Below are 23405 nucleotides of genomic sequence, written 5' to 3'. Positions count from 1 at the left end.
GACCTCCACCACGAGCCACGTCCATCTGTCAGCTCCACTGGGGCTCCCTGGAGTGGGGCCGTCTCTTGTTCTGGTAGTAGCTGGTTTGGTACCCTGTGCTCAGTAGATGCCCAGTGAGGGAGGAGAAAGCGGGGGAAGGAACTGTGGAATTTGGTGTCCCAGAACTCCTGGTTTTTGGTTGAGGGCTTGTTCTCTGCCAGCTGGGGTCTTAACCCTCTGGAGCCTCAGTTTTTCCATCTCTGAAATGGGGGTCAAAATCTAACTCTTAAAGTTGTTGTAAAGAGTATGTGTGATAACCGGTACAAAGTGCTTGTATGGTAAATAAATGTCACTGATTGTCAGCTGTGGTCATTGCTGTGCCCTTGAAGTGGGAGGGGAGGCACCAGCCACCAGGCCCAGGTGAGGACTTGGTGCTGGAAGGTGAGGTTTGGGGACTGCCCTGTGCTTTCCCTGTGCTGCTCTGTTGCCTGGTCCCAGGCCGAGCCCCCCAGGAGAGGCTGGATGGGAGGAGGAAGGGGTGGTGTGAAGCTCTCTGGCTGGGTGGCTGCAGCTTCCTCTCCATGCATTCTATCATGGGGCTGCTGCCACCCACTTAGCAGGGATTATGTATTTGGGGGAAGAAGGGGTCCAGGGTACCTTGGGCTTCATTCCAATGCTACATGTTCTTAGATCCCTGCACCCTCTCCTGCCAGACCCTCACTCCAGGCATTCTGGCTCAGGACTCTCCACGCTGGGTCCCGCCTACCTCCATGGATTGCCGGCTCCCGGACCCCTGTCTCCCTTATATTTGAAGACAGGAAATAGCAGCCTCCATGTCCATGCAGTGGGGTCCCCGTTTGTCCTGCAGGATAGGATGACTGGGACCATGCTTGCATGGGTCCCATCCAGGCTCGGGGGAGGGAACAGAAGGGTGGTCCTACTTGCCGCTGTCTTCTTCTTTCTGCCCCATCTGCAGGACAGTTCCTCTTGCCAGGCTGCAGTGTGTTGAGAAGAACTCAAGCTTTGGTGGCGGCAGTTCTGGGGTGAAGGGAAGCTCTGCCATCTTAGCCTTGTGTCCTTGAGCAGATTCTTATGCTGAGCTTTAGTTTCTTTTTCTGTCTAAAGAAGGCAATCTATCCTGCAGAGTCCCTGCCAAGACTAAATGAGACGAAGGATGTCAACCACTCCGGTTGATGTCCGGACCTGGTGGCCCCCTAAGTGTGGGCAGGGGTTGTTATCTCCTATGTGTGCACAGAGCCAAGGAGCGCTTCTAGCAAACGCCTCTTGCCCTTCTCTGCACAAGCAAGGTGGTAAGACTTCCTCTATGTTTCTCGGAGACTAGAGTTGCACCAACTTGCTTGATTATAGGGTTCACTTGGAGTACTTGATACTTGTTAAAAATTCTGATTCATGGGTCCCACCCCAGAACTCCTGAACCAGAATGCCGGTCGTTGGGGGTGGGATCTGCCTTTTCATTTTTTTTTTTTTTAAGATTTTATTTATTTATTCATGAGAGACACAAAGAGAGAGAGAGAGGCAGAGACACAGGCAGAGGGAGAAGCAGGCTCCATGCAGGGAGCCTGACGCGGGACTTGATCCTGGGTCTCCAGGATCATGCCCCAGGCTGAAGGGAGGTGTTAAACCGCGGAGACACCCAGAGATCCCTAGGATCTGCCTTTTCAGCATGTTTTATAATGAGGCCAATTTTGGAAACTCTCTCATTTGCTGCCCTCAGATTGCTGTCCTAGTGGCTGTGTCATTTGATTTCATAAGAGTCCACTGAGACAGCTATGAGGCAGGTGTGGCCCCCCCTAAAGTGGAGGATGTTCTAGGTGAGGAGACCGTGAAGCTTCTGGGACAGTCTGGGGCCCTGTGCTCCCTTGTGGTGGAACCAGAATTAGAACTTGGATCTCCCAGTGCCATGTGTCCATTGTCCCTGCAAACATTCTACTGAAGCATGGAAAAGGTGGGGGATGGAGAGAGGTGGGGTGACAAGAAGGAGGTGAGTATCATGGTTGTGGTGGTGGCAGAGGGGGAACAGTGGCGTCTTTCTGCTGCTCCTTGAGGGAGGCCTGCAGAGAGAGACCAGCCATAGTGAACAGGTGGTAGGGCGGTGGCTGGCTGGGAGCCCTGACACCCACTCAGCTGGGGACACTTCCCCAGGTGTGCTTTCTAAAGCCAGGCCCAGCTGAGCATGATAAGCCGTGGGTTTTGTCTCACGGCCACTGTGGGTCCATAGATAGAAGGAGGATAGGGAGGTGGCATGGGCCAGGTGGACAGGGCTCAAATATCATCTCGGGGCTGTTGGTGGAATCGTGGAAGTCCTGTGGGTAGCTAGTGTCCACCTCTCCTGCCCTTCTGCCCTGTATGGTTAGGTCTGGGAAGCCTTCTCGAAGCAGAGGCGGGGTGAGCCCCCTGCTCAGAGTGTGTGAGAAGTGAGGAGGGGCTGCTGCCAGGGTCAGCCAGCTCTTCCCAGTACAGGGCTCCACTGCGTCACCTGCTTTCTTGTTCCCAAGGTTGGCCTGGTCCATAAAGGAAAGCTCTTTCCAGTTTCCCTTTAGAAGGCTCTTAATGATTTCAACCAGGTTTTCTCTGGGTTTTGGTGGAAAGGCTTGGGGAGGGCGGGAGGGCGGCCCTGGACCTGCTCCTTTAGGCTGTTCTAAGGCCAAGGCTGTCCGTCCCTTCTGCACAGTACGACCGCCTTTCCCCGGCTCCACTCCTGGAGGGTGATCTGCCTGGGTCGGGGTGACGGGGGGCCCGTGGGCAGTGCGGGGGGAGGAGCCTCATGCGGGGCTGGTGCCCGTGCCCTGCTGCTGGGCCCTCGGGTGGGTCGGTCCAGGCTGGCCGAGCCTGTGATTAGAAGCTTGGGCTCTGCAGCCTAAATTCTGGCTCCTCCACGAACTGTTTGATGTGACCTTGAGTGACTTTGTGGGCTCCGTGTCTGCTTTCTCACCTGTAAGATGGGATCAGTGGTAGAGCCTACCTCACAGGGAGGTGGGGAGGACTGGTCGTGCCGATACTGACAGAGCAGTGGCCGGCGGGCTTGGGAGGGCGTCCTGGCCGCTCAGATCCTTCCACCCCGACTTTCACATTAGATTGTGAGGCTGAGGCCTGTAGACCCTCCTTTGCAGCCGCGGTGAGGTGCCGCGGGTATCTGGCTGGGCAGGGGCGTGTGGTGGAAAGCTGGCTTCCGGTGGTGGCACCTTCATCCATTCATCCATCCATCTCTTGGCTCAGGTACAAAATCTGAGGGTGACCTCTGATCCCTCCTTGACCCCCAGGTGTACTTGCGTCCACCCACCTCTCTGTCTCCACTCAGCCCTGGGCTAAGCCTCTTTTATCTCTTGCCTGGACCTTTGTGTGGCCTCCTGACTGTTCTCTGCTGACGTTCTTGCCCACCTCTGATCTGTTCTTCACACCAAAATTAGGAATCTCTTTCCAAGATGCAGGTGTAATTATGTATCATCCAACACCTGATCCCTGCACCCACCTCATCCTCACCCTTTCCAACACTCCTCTGAAGTCAAACAGACCTCTTCAGTGGCTTCCATTGTTCTCAGGAGAAACCATCCTAACCTTGCGTATGAGCCTCAAACCCCTGTGGTCGGCTGACCTCAGCCTCTGCCCCCCCCGCCTTCCTCCTGCACCATTGTCCAGTGGTCCAAGGCTTCAATCCCTTGTGCCTGAGGATTGATGCTCCATTCCCTCCGCTTGGGTGGCCTCGCCCTCCTGACCACACCCTACCCCACACATGTGCATAAGGTGACCATATGGCTTGGTTTGCACCTGTTGTCCTGATGTATTTATATTTTTTAAAATTTAAATTCAATTAACATATAGTGTATCATTAGTTTCAGAGGTAGAGTTCAGTGATTCATCAGTTGCATATAATACCCAGTGCTCATTACATCAAGTGCCCTTCTTTTTTTTTTTTTTTTAAGATTTTATTTATTTATTCATGAGAGACAGAGAGAGAGGCAGAGACACAGGCAGAAGGAGAAGCAGGCTCCCTGAGGGGATCCCGATGTGGGACTCAATCCCAGGACCTCGGGATCACGACCTGAGCCACCCAGGTGCCCCATCAAGTGCCCTCTTTAATGCCCGTCACCCAAATACCCCATCCCCCATCTACCTCTAGCAACCCTGTTTGTTTCCTATGGTTAAGAGTCTCTTCTGGTTTGTTTCCCTCTCTAATTACATCTTGCCTTATTTTTCCCTCCCTTCCTCAACGCTCCTCTGTTTTGTTTATTAAATTCCACATATGAGTGAAATCATATAATTGTCTTTCTCTGATTGACTTATTTCACTCCGCGTAATACCCTCTAGTTCCATCCATGTCATTGCAAATGGCAAGATTTCATTTTTTTGGATAGCTGAGTAATATCCTGTGTGTGTGTGTATATATGTGTGTGTGTGTGTGTGTGTGTATACTCATTGATCAATGGATGCCCTGATGTAATTATTAATAGCACCTCCTCTTATTTTGAAGTGCCCTGATTTGGATGGTAAATTATATGGCCTCCCCTTCACATTTACAGTCTTATCACCTAATTAAAATTCCTCAGCTTTAAAAATTCACTGACAGGGGCACCTGGCTGGTGCAGTCAGTTAAGTGTCCGACTCTTAGTTTCAGCTCTGGTCATGATCTCAGACTCAGGACATGATCCAGTCTTGTATCAATCAGTCTCTGCACTCAGCATGGAGTCTGCCTGAGATTCTCTCTCCCTTTCCCTTTGTTCTTCATGTGTGTGCTCTCTCCCTCTCTAAAATAACTAAGTCTTAAAAAGAAAAAATTCATCGACTTCCTCAGAGCAGCAGTCAGGTGTGGGTATGCATGCACGCCTGAACACACACACATGACCAGGTTAGGGCCCTGTTTTAGCCTCATACCTTCCAGAACAATTCATGTATGCATTTAAACTCAGCAAATACACCGTTATTTATAGGAGTCTTTGATTAACATTTGTCATGCCTTGATTTAGGAGCCCATCGTGTGACCTCAAGTCCCATGTGAATCCAGCTCACAGGCAGGGGATCCTGGAGTCAGGCAAGTCAGGAGCATCTGCTGTGGACCACTCTGGGGGAGGCTGCTGACATCAGACCAATCCAAGCCCAAACAAGCCAGTGGCCCACACTTTGGCATACACATCCCCAACTTGGCTGCCCCTTTAATTTATTCCTGATCTCTCTCAATGGGCTTTGTGTTCAGAAAGCCAAAAGAGACAAGAGTTCAAACCCTGTTTCCACCTCCCTAAAACTGAGACTTAGAAGAAAAACCTGCCTGGCCCATTCTACATCCCTAGGGAGCCACCAGTTCCAGGACCTTCTCTCGTGGCAGGATGTGAGCCCTGGGGGTGACTCTTAGCCCAGTGTCCTGGGCTGCCCTTTAGCTCCCCTCCCTGATCCAGGCCAGGGACTGCCTGAGGACAGTTGCCCCTGTGGCTCTTAGACCCAGGACTGGTGCGGGTGGAGCTGGGTGGTTGGGTGGGTGATGCTGGCTGGTGCCCCATTATTTCCCACTCTGAGTGAAGGTAGAAGGCTTCACTGGAGGGGTCTCAGCCTCAGCTCCCTTCTCCACTCAGTGCTCCAGGAACCAGAAACTTGCTCCTAGGCACGGGGTAGTTGCTGTCATCGATGAGAGCTGTGGAGGTCTTCTACAGAAAGCCCCTGTGCCCCAAGGAGCACCAGTTTATAGGTATGGTCTATACCTTACCTATATACTGTTCGGGAAGTTTGTGCTCCCCCACCACGAGGCACTGGGGAAATTCCTCCCGGCTTGTGATGCTTCCAGTTCTTGGAATCCCAGCTCGTGCTGCCACCCCTGCTTTCTGCATGGGGTGCCTCTGGGTTCCCTGGAGCTTTGAACTTGCCCTCAGGAGGCTATGTTTCTACCTGTATTGGTGTGAGGTCATGTGGCTGCTGCATGGCAGTCCCTCAGGTGGGAGGTGGGTGTAGTCGTGGTGTTGGCTTCAGGCTGGGCCAGACTGGTGCTGAGTTCCTATTGGTCATGTGTCCGTGGCAGGGTCAAGGAGTCCAGGGCTGGAGGAGGTGGGGTGCAGGGCCTGCTGAAGCATGCTGGCCCAGACTCAGGAAGACACCAGGCACCAAGGCAACCTCCATAACTCCTGCATGGAGCCTGCTGACCATGTCATACACACAGTTCGTTTGCTCTTGCAGGACCGTTTCTACTCAATGTGCTTTCACAGATTGGGGCTTCGAGATGTAAAGTTAAGGGTCACACCTCTGCTACACAGGGAAGTCTAGTTAGGGTCAAGTTGGCCAGACCACAAGTCCCCATATTTTATGAATACCAGGCTGGGCCAAATCCTTGTCATCCGGGGAAGTTTTCTGTGTAACTGAGTGGCCGATAGCTGTGCACGTCCTTGCCAGAAAAACCAAATGACCTCACTTTTGGGTGGCTTTTCCTTCTTTGGAAAAGGAATGTGGGCTACTCCTGTGAGCTACAGCCTGCCGAGGCCTGTGTGCTATCAGACCTGCAGGGGCCAGAGCTGGACTCCAGACGTGGGGGCGGTGTTCCAGGCGGGAGCAGCCCAAAGTCAGCAGTGGTCAGTGGGTCCTTCTCATGCTGGTCTCCAGAGCAAGATGTCGCCCTGCTGTGGGGTGGTGTGAGGTGTGGCCAGAGGAGCAGAGGTCCTGGGCTGTGACCTGCCCTTCAAAGTGGCTACTCCTCAGGGAGGCCTCGAGAAGGCCACAGTTCAGGCTCCATGTGACCAAAGGGGAGAGCGGTCCCTGTTGCCTTGGAATCCTCGAGTTAGCTTGTGTTTGGGCCACAGTCAGTAGCTGGGTAGTTAGTTCAGGCAGTGGAGCTGGGGCTTGGAGCCGGGGAGGGTCCAGAGCCTGCTTTTTTGGCTGGTTTCTTGCCAGTGAGACTAATGGGTGAACAACAACAATGAAACCATGGTAAGAGGCTTAGTGGGGTCCTGGAACATTTTAGTTTAGTTGTTTGTTTTTAGAACCACTTTTTGGAAATAAAATTTACATACACTTCACCCATTTAAAGGATATGGTCAAATGGTGGTTAGTACACTCACAGCTGTGCAACCATCCTCGCAGTCAGTTGGAGACCATGTTCATCACTTCAAAAAGAAACCCCATGTCCCTTAGCTGGGCCCTCTCTCTCCCCTGCTTCCAGCCCTAAGCAACCAGGACTCTACTTTCTGTCTCTGTAGATAGCTTTTTGGATTTTAACATCTAGCGAGCATTTAATCTGAGTGCAGCACTGGGCTAAGCCCTTCGCATCAGCTCAGGCAACACTCCCACACAACAACCGAATGGAATAGATGCTCATGTTTGTCTTCGTCTTACTGATGTGACAGCTGAGGCCCAGTGGACCGGGATCACAGAGGCCACAGTTGACGGAGCCTGCCCATGGCTGCCAGCCATTGCTGTTCTTTGGTCTCTGGCTGTGGAGGTGGAGGTTGGTGGAGGCAGCTGACTCTCACTGGCCGGGAGCTAACAGGACAGCCTTTGCTTCTTCACAGGGATCACACGCCACCTGTCTTTTAAAATGGTCCCCAGGTCTCTCAGGAGCTGGCAAGTGCCACCTACATGGCAGGAAGGCACCGAGCTGCCCAGGCCTTGGTCTGCTTTCTGAGGGCCTTGTCAAGAAGGAGGCTCCTGGAGCTCTCTCCAACCCGAGCATGTTCATTAGGTCCAACCGCCTACCAGGATGAGCTAGCCATTCAGTCCCCTGCTCTTGGCCACCCTTTTGTCTCCCAACATGGGCTGCAGGTGGACATAAACCAGGAATCACACACAGGCCCTTGCTCCCCACCTAGTCTCCCAACCTGGCTGGGAGGCTGATCTCAAGATTTCTTCATTAGTGGGGGGAAAGAAAAAACAGGATGTCTTTCTTTCCAGCCTGTAGAGCTCTGTGAATGATTAACCTTGATTCAACAGAAAGGCTTGGGAAGTGAGAGCAGTATGGCAACGGGCGTTTATGGGCTCCTGCTCTGTTCTGTTTGCTTCCATTGGCCTCATTTTGACAACAACCTGCAAAGCAGGGGTATTATATATCCCATTTGTTAGATGAAGCGATTGAGGCCTGGACAGGTTAATTAAGGTCACATAGAGGGACAGAGACAGGCTGGATTAAGACTTTTAAAGTGTCTGCTATGGACACAGCAGCAGGTGGTCTGTAATTAAGTATGTAAGATCTAATTTGGTCCTTTCTCATGCTGTGCTGTGTAGGCCTTACTATCCCCATTTTATAGGTGGGCATCCTGAGGCCGAGACTGAGAGTCCTGTCCTGACAGAGCTGGTGAGAGGTGTGGGTGGGACTGCAACCCTAGCCCTGTCCAGTTCCAAAGCCTGGCTCCGCCGGGTGCCCCAGCCACCTGCACCCTGACTTTCCAGGATCCCAGCATTCATGTAGCCTGGGGGGCAAGCTGTTAGAGAGGTGCCGTTTCCAAACAGAGGAAACTGCCTGGCGGCTCTCAACTTTGTCAGCAACCACTCCCAGGTTGGGGGAAAGTAAATAGATCTGGGTGGAGATGTTCTTGAGGACTCTGCTTTTCATCTTTGAACGAGCCAGCTGACAGCTTGCTTTGAAAGGCTGGCAGTGTGCCCTCGATAAGTTAACCAGATACTCCTGTTTATGTTATGAGAGCAGCGGGCATCTGAGATCACTTCTGGGCAGCTCTCTGCCTAGACAAACCACCTAGCGCCCACACCCTAGCTCGACTGGCCGCGTGTGTGGGGACCAGAGGGTCTCCAGGGTGGCCTGAGGGAGAGAGAGAAGCCACCTTGGCTGGGCCAGCAGGTGCTGGGAGAACAAAGCCCTGCGCACACGGGCTGGCCCGGCCCCGTCAGGGGCCCCTGGTCTGATGGCCACCCACCGCAGCCAGTGGCGCCACCAGGGACGTGCTACGCTCTGACTGGCAGCCACAGCAGAGCACCCACTGGAAGGGGTGTTGGGGGCTGGCACCCGGAGAACTGACTTTTTACTTGATGAACCTAGTCTGGGTTGCTCTACTCCAGGGAGGGGTATTGAGAATGAGCAGCCATGTACCACTTTCAAGAGGCTTAGAAGCTAGGTTGGGGTTTTTCTGGAGCCAGTTGGCCAGGGGGTAGTGCTTTTCATCTTCCCCCACAGTTAGTAGTTTACTAAGTATTGGGGTAGGTGTGTGTGTGTGTGTGTGTGTGTGTGTGTGTGCGCGCGCACAGTGACTGATTTATCCTCATGCCCTGGCTCCTAATTATGAATTTCTTTGTAATATTCTACACTGATAAGGCACTTTAAAGTTTTCCACAATCTTTCTCTATAAAATATCTTATTTGATTCTCTAATTCTTTTAAGGAGATGGGTTGAAATTTTTTTTCCTTTTTTTTAATTTTGGAAACAGCTGTTCCCCCCTCCCCCCGATACTATATGAGCACTGATCCCTCACCCCTACAAAAAAATTCCCAAATGGGAAGTTTCCTGTATCCCATCGCAGAGGTCTGACTTAAATAAATGTATATGCTTGCAGATAGACTTTATATTTTAAAGACTTTCTTTGTTCATGAGAGACAGACAGGCAGAGACACAGGCAGAGGGAGAAACAGGCTCCATGCAGGGAGCCCGATTGGGGACTCGATCCTGGGTCCCAGGGATCACACTCTGAGCTGAAGGCAGACGCTCAAACACTGAGCCACCCAGGTACCCCAGCTTTTCTTATATTTGCTTAGCTTTTTTGTTGTTGTTAACTAGGTGATGACCGTATGGGGTGTAAAATTCCAAAGAAACAAAAGGGCATTCTGTAAAAAAGCAAATGTCCTTCCCCCCTCTGTCAGGAGGCCCCACTCCCTTCCCTGGAGGCAGCCACTCTTTCAGGTCCCTGTATGTCCTTCCAGGGATATTTTGACATCTAGCTTTTGTGGATGATCAGCAAACTACTAGCAGGTGTCTGGTTGTGAGGGCAGGAGCTGGCAGTCTTAACACTGAAACACTGATCTTTTGAGTTCATAGAGATGAAACTGTCCCTATGGAATTTATTGGCCTCTTTTGAATCAGAATCAACCCTACAAGGAACAAAAGATTGTCCTTCGGTTGTGTCTTTTTTTTTTTTTAATGAAGTATAGTTGACACGTGGCATTCCATTAATTTCAGGTGTACAGTAGTGATTCTCGACCATTCTGTGCAGTATGCTATGCTCGCCACAAGCGTTGCTCACGTCTGTGCTGCTGTCTTTTAATTAGGCATGTTATGACGGGAAAAGTTGCTCGATTCCAGCCTGCAAGGAATGAAGGACATATTTGGGGTTACATAGCTGGAAGGGGTTGAGGTGATTTATCTGGGATCACACGCACACCTGACTGAGGCAGAGCAGGGCTCAGGTTCCCTGACCCCTGCCTCCTGAACAATAGCTCCCCTGGAAGGATCCCAGAGGAGCGGGAGGATGTGCCTGGGAGAGGTGTGGTCAGCACGTGAGCCTGGGGCCCTGCGGATGAGTGAGGTGGCGCTCCCGTCCTTCCCCCACTGCCAACCCGTCTTATTTGGCTGCAGGTGGGTTATCTTGTTTACTCTGTTGTGTGACCAATAGAAAAGGCACCTTTGTCAACGGAGGCTTCTCTGGTGAGGTCAGCCAAGAGTGGATGGCCTGGATTGTGCTCGGTGGCGAGTAAACATCAAAAAGGAAAGTGCTAGCAGGGAGGAGGGTGAGGGAGCAGATGGTTAACACTGGCCATATTTGCAGGTGCCTGAACAAGGGAAGCAGAGAAAGCTGTGGACCTCTGGTTCCTGGGGCACCAGCACTGTTACGTGTGGATGGGTTTTTTTTTTTTTTTCAGGTGCTTTTCATGTTCCTGTGATCACTCACTTAATTTCGAACCTGCAGTACATAACAGTTCTGTATCTTGCCTTTTTTGTTAATTATATCTAAGGGTTTTTTTTCCCCTAATAATATATAGTTTCAGAACGCCTCATTGTGATCGTGTAATGTTCCATTAAGTGGATGAATCATAATTTACTTTACTAATGCTCTATTAATATAATTTCAGGCCATTTCTAGTTTTTTCCTCTCCTGTAAGGCTGACAAGAACATTTTCATACTCATGCCTTTTATTTAGCATTACTTACCCGGAGCAGCGCCCCAGCACTGAGCTAGGGCTTGTGTGCAGTTCAGTTCCCCGTGGTGAGTGGCTTTCCCGGGGGGGGGGGGGGGGGGTATCACATCGGCCTGCCTGCTGTGACATGCTGCAGGCCTTGTCCCTGTACTTACCCTGCAGTGGGAATTAGCAGGAACTTATTTTTTGCAAAGGTAACGAATGAAAATTGGTACCTTTGTTTCAGTTCACAAAGTATGGCAGTGTGTGTGACACATCTAATTGTCCCCGGAGCCAGGTTATCAGTCCTCGATCAAGCTCTAATGAGGGGAGGCCCCACTACTTCTGGCAGGAAGTCCTGTCAGCTTTTGCTCCCAGATCCCTAGATGGCTGGTGGCAGCTGTGGTATTAGGAGGGGTACCTGTGCTAAGCACTGTCTTGTGCTCAGTGCTCGTGTCAACACATTGTACACTCCTGTGTGTGCCACTTTTTTTTGTTAGGAGACTTAGAAAGATTTCATGTGGGGCGCCTGGGTGGCTCAGTCAGTTAAGCATCTGCCTCGGGCACAGGTCATGATCCTAGTGTCCTGGGATTGAGCCCTGCATTGGGCTCCCTGCTCAGTGGGGAGCCTGCTTCTCCCTTTCCCTCTGCTGCTCCCCCTGCTTGTACTCTCTCTCTGTCAAATAAATAAAGTATTAAAAAAAAAAAAGATTTCATGTTTTCCCACAGTAGAGCCAGAGGCTCTAGGAGCCTTTTATTTTTTTTAATTTAAAAAAATTTTTAATTTCTAAGTACTCTCTACACCCAACATAGGGCTCCAGCTCACAGCCCCTGAGATCAAGAGTCACGCAGCTCTATGGACTGAGCCAGCCAGGAGCCCCAGCCCCACTCTCCTTACGCTTGTCCCTTCTGCTCACTTATTAAACCTCTTTGAGAGGCAGCCCGGGTGGCTCAGCGGTTTGGCGCCTGCCTTCAGCCCAGGGCCTAATCCTGGAGACCAGGGATCGAGCCCCACAACAGGCTCCCTGCATGGAGCCTGATTAAGAAGCACTTCCTCTGCCTGTGTCTCTGCTTCTCTCTCTGTGTCTCTCGTGAATAAATAAATGAAATCTTAAAAAAAAAAAAAAAAAAAAAAAACAACCTCTTTGAGGCTTCATTTCCTCATCTGTAAAATAAGGCAGAATGATAGAGCCTGGCTCACTGTGTTGTTATGAAGATATATGAGTTAAAGGGGGTAGAACACTCAGAAGAGGGTCTTATATACACCAGGTGCTTAGTAGATGTTAGCCACTAATACTGTTCTTTTATATGGCATATGTTTGTCTCCTCTAGGTTCTTGACTGGTGGTGGTCTTTGGTTGTCACCACGTGAAATGAGGAGATGTTAGCGGCATCTCATGGGAGGGTCCAGGGTTGCTGCTGAACATCCTGTGATGCATAGGACAGGCCCCCTGACCCCTGACAAGAAACCAACCTCAAATATCAATAGTACGGAGGTTGAAAAGCCCTGCTCACACGTTTAAGTGTGACTCTTGGGAACTGAGCTCTTTAAACACATCTCTAAAGTAACATTTTTAAGGACTGTCTTGGTCTCTTAAAGAATCAGCATCATAAGGGACTTAGCCCCCAGGGTTATGTGGATCCCTTCCCAGCACCCTCACCAAGCACATGCCTTTGGCAGATTGCACACTGTACATACAACATTTGGTCTGTTTATTACATTGAACTCTAGTCTTCCTGGCACTTCCCTAATAATGGTAGCCACCATTCATTGAGCCTTATGCGTGGATGATCGTACTCAGTAGTTGACATGTATTTGCAGCATTGCTCCTCACCATCCTTTGAGGTGGGTTCTATTCTTTTTTTTTTTTTTTTCCCAATGAGAGATACAGAGAGAGAGGCAGAGACATATAGGCAGAGGGAGAAGCAGGCTACATGCAGGGAGCCCCACATGGGACTCAATCCTGGGTCTCTGGGATCATACCCTGAGCTGAAGACGGCGCTAAACTGCTGAGCCACCCAGGCTGACCAGGTTCTATTCTTACACCCATTTTACAGATGTGGAGATTAAGTAAAGTCACTTGCCTAAGATCACTCAGCAGCGGAGCTGAGACTGGATCTGGGTCAGTCTTGCTCTAGAATCTGTTTCTCACTTTGCTTCCTGCCTTGTCCTGCCTGGGGCTGTATCTAACAAGCTTATTTACTCATTCACAGGAAGGTCTTTCAAATCTTTGAGGTAAGCTGCTGAGTCCTCTCTTCTGTCCTCTGATCAGAGAGCCCCAGGTCTCAGAGTTACCTGCAAAGACGTTTCTGATCTGCTCACCATCCAGAATGCTCTCCCATGTCTTGGTAACCACCTGTCTGCTTCCTGGGCCTGCTCCCCTCACCCCTCTCCCCCATGCTGCCTCTAGAGAGGCTGCCCATCCCACGCCAGCTCTCCCGATGCTCCAGCAGCTCTGACTCTGTGCCAGTGCCGACCGGTCACCCAGATTCCACTTGATCGGTAGTGTCACTTAACAGTGACCCATTTTCTTTTCTTTCTTTCTTTTTTTTTTTTAAAGATTTTATTTATTTATTCATGAGAGATACAGAGGCAGAGACACAGGCAGAGGGAGAAGCAGGCTCCATGCAGGAAGCCTGATGTGGGACTCAATCCCGGGACTTGGGGATCACGCCTGAGTCAAAGGCAGACGCTCAACCACTGAGCCACCCAGGCGTCCCAACAGTGACCCATTTTCAATGATACTCCACAAGATTCAGCCTACCTGTACCTGCACCTGAAATCCACAATGTCCTGATGGAACAGGAAGTATATGGGATGGGGAGTCAGGAGGCTGGATTGTGAACATACCCAACTTTGTAGCCTGGGAAAAGCCACTTGCCTTTTCTGATCGTGTGACCTGTGTTGTAAAGTGAGGCTCTGACTTGGTTGCTGTTAGCAGGGCTTCCACCACTAGCATTCTTTGATGAAATGTGTTGAGCAGCAAGAACTTGTAATAATTGTAGTTCTAATTATTGTGGTAGCAGTGATAAGAGGTAATTATTGGGCAGCCACTCTGTCCCAGGTTCTCTTAGTGTTTTATTTTTTTAGTTTTTAAAGATTTTATTATTCATGAGAGACACAGAGACAGAGACATAGGCAGAGGGAGAAGCAGGCTCCATGCAGGGAGCCTGGTACAGGACTTGATCCCGGGACCCTGGATGAGTGCCTTGACACAAAGCCATGTTGAGTCATTTGCCCACGGTGACCACCTGATCAGAAGTGGTTGGACCTGGGATTTGCATTATCTTCTTTAGAGTCAATCTTTCCAGTGTTGGATCCTTGCTCTGTAGAGTGATCCTGAGCAAGTCCTGTGACCTTCCTATGTTTCAGCATCTCGTGTTCAACGCTCCCTTCTTCCACTAAGATGAAGGCTATGAATGCTGCTTCACTTTAGAGGCTCAGCCTCGGACTCATGCTTATGGGGGGAATCCTCTGTACTCCAGATTCCAGCTGAATGTGATTATTCAGAGATTCTTTTAGCATCTAAAATATAGACAATGATGATGATAGTGACTATTTCTTACATGTTTGCTGTATTTCAAACATTAATATCATTATTAACATAAATTAGCAATATTAAGGTTAATCTCTTTTTTATAATATTTTTATGCTCTAATTTTACTTATTTAATTTTCATCACAGTTCTGCCTGGTGGATGCCATCATCTGTCCCCATTTTACAGATTTGAAAACAGGCCTAAGTAGGCCCGTGTGACTAGGGTCACATTCTAGTGCATCTGAGCTGGGACTGGCGGACAGCATGTTCTCAAAAGCCATTTGCCTTCTCAACACTTTGTAAAGGACATATGTACTTGTTAAAGATATAATGGAAAGATTTTAGAGGATTCTCTGTGGCAGCAGGACTGTGAGACCCTTAGAGAAGGTAGACAAAGATGCTTCTCCATGGCCAGCTCCTTGGAACTCAGGCTGAGCTCAAGCACCCTCCTCCTCCTCCCCTGTCTTGATGTGTCTGTCTGTCCCCTCCACTGTATACTTGGGGCCTGGCCAAGCCTATTCACAGCCCTGAATTTCAACCCTGTTCATTAGATAGGGCTAGATATGCAGATTGGATATGGGTAAATGATTCAAGCTCAGAGAGAGGTTGAGTGGGGTCCATATTCTCTGTCAGCCCCTTCCTCTCCCCCAGCACCCTCAGGTTGCAGCAGGAGGAGGGTGAAATGGAAAAGGGAATCTGCAAGCACTTCCAGCAGGGACCCCAAGCCCATTTCCTGAGACCTCCCTGCATCCCTAAGCCCATTTCTGCAGCAGAGTGCATCTGCCAAAGGACCATCAGCAACTTCTTCTTCTTCTTTTTTTTTTAAGATTTCATTTATTTGAGAGAGAGCACAAGCAGAGAGAGGGGGAGAAGGAGAGGGAGAAGCAGACTCTCCACTGAGTAGGGAGCTCAACACAGGACCCTGGGATCATGACCTGAGCCCAAGGCAGATGCTTAACCAACTGAGCCACCCAGGTGCCCCCTATTAACAGGTTCTATCTTTTTAGACTGGGAGCTGAAGAAGGACCCAGTGATGGGGCTCTTGGAGCAAGGAGAAGGTCTGACAGGGAGAGGTGGTGTTGGGACCAAGGCAATGAATTGGCCCCCTGCCCTTCATTTGAATGAGGCTGGATGATAGCCCTTCTGGGGTGGCACTACTCACTGTGCTGGGCTGTCTGGGAGAAAGCCAAATCACAGGTGTTCTGTACTGTATATCACAATTTTAGTCCTTCCCCATAACACATCAGAGTTCTCAGACACACTGGGTGTCATTGTGGAGCTCGGGCACTAGTTTCTGAGTGGGACCCAGACATAGTTTGGTGGCTTAGGGCAGGGAGGCGGCTGCAGGCTGGGGGGCGCAGAGCAGTGAAACCACCGGTAGGTTTCAGGGGAGCTGCTTTTCCTTCCCCACTTTCTAAGTGACAGGCACTTCATGAGTGTTTTCTAGCTAATCCTCTTGGGTTTATAAAGTGCTTTCACTGTCTCCCTTTCATTGGTCAGGGAGCTAAAGTTTAGGGAGGGTAATCTCAAAGTCACTCAGCTGGCACATGGTCGATTTGGGCATCAAACCCAGATCTGGTGTGCCCCAACAGGCATGTTCTCAGTGACCCGGTTATCTCCACTGTGCTCTACCTCTGCTTGAGCTGCATGGGAGGTGCTCACCCGCCCCTTCAAGGCAGTCCCCTGCCGGCCGGCCAAGGATAGGAGACCCAGGGATTTAACCCAGTGCAATGCCGTGCAGCTGGAGGCCTCAGAAGCAGGCCTTTGTGCGGGAGCCATGAGCAAACACAGGTGCATTTCTGTCTTCCAGAGCTTGGAGCCTGGCTTCCCCAGGAAATGCGGCTGGCTGCTTTCAGCAGCATTTTCCTCTTGCAAAAGCAGTATATATTTTTTCAAAACCTGCCTCTTCTTCCTCTTGTCCTCAGCCCCTCTCCACAACTGAGTGATAAATAGATTTCACAGCTCCCCGCTGGGCCAAGATGCAGGTGATTCCCACCAGGACCTTGGCCAGATGGGACCTCAAACTATTCCCTGCTGTGGGGAAGGGAGGGGTGCAGGCGGGGGTCCAATTCACCTTGAGTGTGTAGAAAACCTCGGGCAGAGGCTGAGTGCTGGCAGAGGCTGAGTGCGGGCCTGGAAGGGAGAGGAGGGCAAGCGCTGTGGAAATTCCAGATGGTGGTAAATGAGAAAAGCCACCCTCCTGCCAGATATATACAGCATGTTGACACCGGGGTAGGTCCCAGCTGGGAGAGAATATGGAACCACAAAATAAATTCTCTTCAAGATAAATTCTCTTAATATATTTTTTAAAGATTTTATTAGAGAAATGGTGAGACAGAGAGCATGAGCAATGGGGAGAAGCAGACTCCCCATTGAGCTGGGAGCCTGACGTGGGGTTCAGTCCCAGAACCCTGAGCTGAAGGCAGACACTTAACCACCTGAGACACCTAGGCGCCCCTCTAATATTTTTCGCAATAAAAAAAGTCTTAACAAAATGAAAAGAGAGGCTAAGTAACCTCTGGTCTCCTGCCAGGTTACAGTGCCAACACTAGAGGAAGGTCACCCAGTAAGTATTCTTCCTCTGAGCTTACACTTCTGGAGGGTCCCCGAGGGTGCTATTTGGTCCATCAACCCGTTGCCCCGATAACCATCCGGCATCATCCACAGGTGCAGTTGGGGCTTCCAGGACCCCCTCACCCCTGACTTTGCATGAATTCCTCACTGGCTCCTTCACCCAGTTACCCAATTTTTCCATCCACTAGAATGTCTGCTGCATAGGACAGGGGTTTTACTTTTTTGTTCACTGCTGTGTGCCTGACTCTGTGCTCTGGGACTCTAGGAAGAGCACTGAGTTCACACCCTCAGGAGCTCCCATTCTGACAAGTGGTCAGCAAGCACCATGCAATGGTGGGATATGGGCAATGATGGAGTGGGCACAGAGTGCTTTGGGTTCTGTGCCCCCAACCCAGATGTTGTCATGGCTGGCTTTTAGGAAGGCTTCCAGGAGGAGGTGATATCTTAGCCTGATCTTGGAAGATGAGAGTGAGCTAGCCAAGCATGACATGGAGGACATTCCAGGTTGAGGATGAGTGTATATCCCCTGCCCACCCTCAGTCTGTATGCCAGTCTTCCCGAAGCTTTTGTATAGCATACACATGCCTCTTTGCTGTCACGGGAGCAGACTGATCCACAGAGTTGGAACAGTGTTTGTCGGGAGAGAGAAGTCACCTATGTTGGTGAATTCCTAGTGAAGCATGATTGATTGATTGATTGATTTTTAAAAGATTTTATTTATTTATTCATGACAGACACAGAGACAGAGAGAGAGGCAGAGACACAGGCAGAGGGAGAAGCAGGCTCCATGCAGGATCACACCCTGGGCTGAAGGCGGTGCTAAACCGCTGAGCCACCCAGGCTGCCCGTGAAGCATGATTTAAAGATGAGGCCCAGACTTGGGGGTATCCTAATGCTGCCTCCTCCTCCCCACCTGATGGACTGATACCATCTCTTCTTGCCCACAGGCTCTTCAACTCTTGCTTATAAACCTAGGCAGCCATTTCTTTACCCCTAATGGTATGGTGTTCCTCCCTCCTGCCTGTTCTTTGCCACTTCCCTTTGTTCCCCAGGGCAAGAGGAAGTGGTGGGGGAAGGGGGTCATGTGTCTGATGACCTTTCTTAGAAGAAGGGGGAGTTCTGGGGTGGCTGCTACTGCTTGAGTAACTCACTGCTCACCATTGCAACTTTGCGGGGCGGGTGGGAGGAGAGCCGGACACGAGCTCTTGAGCCCCTGTGTAGTTGAGAGTGACATTTGGTGCATAGATGCCTGGAGTTGCCAAGAAGTAGTTTGGTTCTGAAGCTAGAGAGCCCTTCTTTCTGTTTCCAATGGAACCTGACAGCAGGGGAGCAACCCCTGCCCACATTTTGGGCGGGCCTGGGAAAAGCCTGGGAAAGCACAGGCTTTTGTTTCTGTTTTTTGAGTCGCCCTGTTCCTTGTGTGAGCCACAAGGTGGTGCTGTTGGCATGGGACTGCTTGGTTTATCCAGAAGCCATTTCAGCCATTGCTGCCCCCTATCCCCACCCTCTCCCCCCTATCCTGCAGACTAGAAAGTCACAATAGAGATGGTCTTTCATTTAGTCTCCTTAGATGCCCTTTCTGGAATTTTTCCTCATACCTTTGCAGCTTGAGGTGCTTTGCACCCTGATGCCAGACCCACATAGTGAGCATTGGGGTCCTCGCCTTTCTCTCCTTGTCCTGATTCTGGGCCTCTGAACTCTTGAGTCCAGCAGGACTTAACTAATTCTTTCCCTTAGCCAGCTGCCAAATGGACCAAGATTTAATTAATGAATTTGCCCTGATTAATTAATAAAGGCTTAATCTGTTACCTCTGGGGTTTTTGTAACTGTGATGATGGAAACGAAGCCTTATTGAAGAGGTAAATTGCTGGCCCTTCGAACTGTGAGGGGAGTCACTAGAGGGTATTGCGTTGTCCATCCCACGCGTGCCCACCCACGCCTTACACACAGCAATTGGAGAGGGCATGAGGCAGGTAGGTCCTGGAGACCCACTGGGGCCCCTGTGAGGGCTCAGAGACCATGTGACTCATGGGGAGCCTGACTGCTTGCTCTTCTTTCCTTTGCCCAGACGTTCACGGCATGGTGCAACTCCCACCTCCGCAAGGCGGGCACGCAGATCGAGAACATCGAGGAGGACTTCCGGGATGGACTGAAGCTCATGCTGCTGCTGGAGGTCATCTCAGGTGAGGTGGGCCACCCTGGCCGAGGACGAGGTGCTGCCTGCTGGGTTCGGCCACTTTGGGAATGCTGCCCTGACATCTCTGCTTCTGCTCTGCCTTTGGTCATGGTGAGCTTTGGGTCTCTTGAAAGAAGTTGTGGGCGACATGTGTGAATTCAGACTAGGAGGCTGGGTTTGGTCCCAGCTCTGCTGCCAGCCATCCACACGTCCTTGGACAAGTCACTGCCTTTTTGCCTCAGCACTCTCATTTGCACACAGAGGCAGTTTGAAGGGTAGTCTCAGAGCTCCCTTCCCCTCCAGAGTGCTAGGACTGCATGGTCGTCATGTAACCATGACTGACCATCTCTAAACTGTGGCTTTACTAGTCCCTCTCTCCCTTTATCTAGAGGATCCCGCTTCCTTATCTGGCTCCCAGTGTAGAATCTGGATGTCCAGAAATCTGGAGGGACAGCTCCTCTTGAATGCAGTGCTCCTCTTTCTTATGAATACCTTTCCTCCACCATTCTTTAGAGGTTGGATAGTTCGAACATTCTCATCTTGGTTTATACACTGGGTGATCTTAGCTACTCTCTTCACTTTACCTTCTGCCTTGATGCCAGTGAGTCCCAGACCTCCTCGCAGTCCAGCCTTTTCCCTCAGGCCCCATATAGACCCAGATGTCCCACAGCACCCCCTGCTCCCCAGCATGCCCAAGACTACCCCTGGCCCTGACAGATCTCTTTCCTCCTATAATCTTTTTTTTTTTTTTTTCCAAGATCGTATTTGTTTATTCATGAGAGATACAGAGAGAGGTAGAGACACAGGCAGAGGGAGAAGCAGGCTCCTCACAGAGAGCCTGTTGCGGGACTCTATCCTCGGACCTGGGATCAGGCCTTGAGATGAAGGAAGATGCTCAACCGCTGAGCCACCCAGGCATCCCTCCTCCTATTATCTTAATCTTCTTTTCCCGAACCTAATGTAGGAATTAGAGACAGCTCTTCCTCTGCTTTGCTTGCCAACTTGGCATTCAGGTTATGTTCATTCTATTTCCTTCTTCTGTTACCTTTTAACCTCTGCTGCATGGTGTCAGTGTGGGCCTGTATCAGCTCTATCCCAATGATCCGCAGAGGCCTTTGACCCCCTCCCAGCTCCTTCTACACCGCCACAGTCCCATCACCCACACCGCAGCCAGAGGGGCCATCTGACGGCCCAAATATGGTCTCGCTGTTCCCTGCTTAGAACCCTTCAGAGCCTCCCCAGGGCTCAAAGCCTGCAGCCCACATTCCTTAGTATAGCTTGCAGGATCCTTTGTGAGCTGGCACCTGTTTTGTGTTCAACTGACTTCCCAAAAAGGTATCAGACCTCAGGCCTTCTGCCACCCCAAGAGACAGGCAGTCCTTACCAAGGACACGCTCTCTGCACTTCTGCAGAAGCTCCAATTGACTTGTTCCCCAACACTTTGAAATATCCTCTTGCAGTGAAATCTGTGTGTTGTGGGGTGGGGGTAGGGCTGGGGGGTTGTGTGTGCGTGGTAGAGATCTACTGAACATGAAACTTAGCATTTTGAACATTTTCGATTTCACTAAGTACTAAGTACATTCACATTGCTGTGCAGCCACCGCCAACCATCTGCAGACCTCTCTGTCATCCCGCACGGAGACTCCGTGCCCTGGCAACAGCGACTGCCCATTCCCTTCTCCCTTGAGCCCCTGGCAGTCACCCTTCTCTTAGTCTGTTTGACTGTTCTCAGCACCTCGTATGAGCGGACTCATCCAGTATATGTCCTTTTGTGACTTATTTCATCGTGACGTCTTGCAGGGTCATCCATGTGCAGGCTCTCCTTCCTTTTTAAGGCTAATATTCGTTGCAGGTGCATACCGCATTCTGTTTATCCATTCATCTTCTTGTGGACGTTTGTGCTACTTCTATCTTGTGGTTATTGTGAAAAGTGCTGCTGTGAACACGGGTGTACATCTACCTGTTTGAGCCCCCGCTTTCAAGTCTTTTGGGTATAAACACAGAAGTGGAATTGCTGGATCATATAGTAATTCTGTGTTTAATATTTTTTAGCTACTGCCATACTGTTTTCCTCTAACTGCCTTTCCTTTTAGAATGTCCTTCACTGCCTCCTCTTCCAACATTTCTTAGTTTAAACAAACCTAGTATTCTTTTTCATTCTTTAAAACTCAGCTCAGGGTTTCTGTCCAGGAAAGCTTTCCCCATAAGAGTGGCTGCTCAACTCTGGGCTCCTGTAACATCCCATTAATTCTTTGGTCATGTCAGTTTTCCCACAGCATGATCATTTTTGGCCCATTTGTTCTTTTCCCCATCTCACCCTGAGCTGCTTGGGGGGACGGGATGGTCTCATCTCTGTGTCCCAAATGCTCAGGATTTTACTTGACATGTATGTGATGCTCAACAAATATCAGAGTGACCAGATGCCCTGAAGTGGGCTTTTCTGCATAACCACCACTGAACAGGTGGGCCTGTGCCCAAGGGGGACCTGTGCACGTCTGTGAAGGGGGCTTGTCTCTTCCCCTGGAGTCGGGGACATTGAGTTACTAAGATGTTGCCATTTTGTCCTCGAACATCTTTGAGGTGGGTAGAATGACAGAAGGAAGGGATGGCTGCCCCTCAAGGTCCTATAAGTGGTGTCCCTGGACTACTGACACCAGAACCCGCGGTGTCCACCTGCACATTCACCCCAAACTTCCTAAATCAAAAACTTAGGAGGCAGGGAGAGGGGGCTGGGTATCTGAAGTTTGAGAACTGCTGGCCTTGCTGCCTCCCCTGTCCCAATGAAGTCCTGTGCTGGCCAGTGTCTACAGTTGGGGGCTGGCTAGGGAGCCCGTGCTTGGCAGGACTAAGGGCTGGGGCTTCAGCAGAAGAGCCTTCAGGCTGCAAGGTGGGGAAGCGGGATGGGGTGTCACCTTATCCATCCTATGAGAGGGAGTCCCTGTGGCATTTCATCTGCCCAGGAGCTTGGTAGAGTACCTTGTTGGGGAGGCCAAGCAATGACCACAGCCTTGGGAGAACCACTAATGGAAAGTCTTAATTTAATCATAAAACCCCAGCTGTGCTTCCCTGGAGCTGCCAGGCCTAATCATATCTGCGGCAGGAAGTCTGTTCTCTAGAAGTTGGGGGGCTGGGAGGCCCCCTGGAGAAGTGCTGCTTCCACATTGTGGCTGCCCTGCTCTCAGCCAGGCTACTAATGTGCTGGGTGTGGCGGGGAGGGGACATGTGGTTAGGTGGGGCTGGAGACTGTGGCAGGTGCAAGGGTCCTGAGTCTCGGACTCCAGGATGATAGTTCTTAGCATTTTGGGGTCTCTGGCCTTTTAGAGACTCTAAAGCTATGTGCCCCTTCCCCGGCTATGGGCACACGTGTAACCCATTTTTAGTTTTAGTTTATTTATTTATTTATTTTTTAAAAGGTTTTATTTATTTGAGAGAGAGAAGGACCAGGGGGAGGGGCAGAGGGAGAAGCAGACTCCCTGCTGAGCAGGGAGCCTGCCCCTTAGTTTTAGTTTAAAAGGGGTCCCTGAGGGCCTCTGTTGTAAGTTGGAAGTGCTCACCCTTGCTGGGGTGTTTGGAGAACTGGCTCTTTGCCTGCAGCTTCTGGTCCTGGAACCTGAGTTGGAGGAGGGGGTGGGCTGCTGGTGGAGAGTTGTCTTAGAGCTGAGCCAAGGATGCCCACGAGAGGCAGCGGTTCTCGAGTAAGAGAGGAACACTGTGGGCAGCTCCACGTAAACACTAGGGAACTTTTTCAGAATATTCTAAAGTGCCCACACATCTCCCCAGGCCAAACAGTATGGATTAGAAGGGGTTGGGTGCCTTTGCGTGTGCAGTTCCTTCTGCCTTGACCATCACTCCCTGCTGCCTCAGCCTGGCTGCCCTCCCACTCAGAGGCCCTTCCTGACTGTTCCACAACTCCTTCATCCCCCACCTGCCCTCCTCTGCATCCTCTTTTTAAGCATTTATCTTTCTTGGTGTTTGTTCATGTGCGTACTTTTGTGTGTCTCTCTGTTGAAGGTCTGTCTCCTCCTGGTCCGTAAGCGCATGGAGGCAGGGAACTGTTTTGCTCACCCCTGTATTCCTAGCGCCCAGCCAAGTC

General features: G+C 50.6%; 1 protein-coding gene across 3 annotated transcripts in view; it reads left to right on the top strand.

The window, feature by feature from the left end:
- The window catches only part of ACTN1 (actinin alpha 1), a 99727-nt gene that overhangs the window by 33212 nt on the left and 43110 nt on the right, over nucleotides 1–23405 (top strand). For all 3 annotated transcript variants that reach the window (XM_072761813.1, XM_072761812.1, XM_072761811.1), the window contains exon 2: nucleotides 19205–19319. In XM_072761813.1, the coding sequence (XP_072617914.1) occupies nucleotides 19205–19319 (115 nt within the window). The remainder of the gene's footprint in view (nucleotides 1–19204; nucleotides 19320–23405) is intronic.

Source organism: Vulpes vulpes, chromosome 6, assembly GCF_048418805.1.
Source record: "Vulpes vulpes isolate BD-2025 chromosome 6, VulVul3, whole genome shotgun sequence".
Taxonomy (NCBI): domain Eukaryota; kingdom Metazoa; phylum Chordata; class Mammalia; order Carnivora; family Canidae; genus Vulpes; species Vulpes vulpes.
The sequence above is the reverse complement of the archived record's forward strand: the minus strand, read 5'-3'. Positions and strand labels throughout refer to the sequence as shown.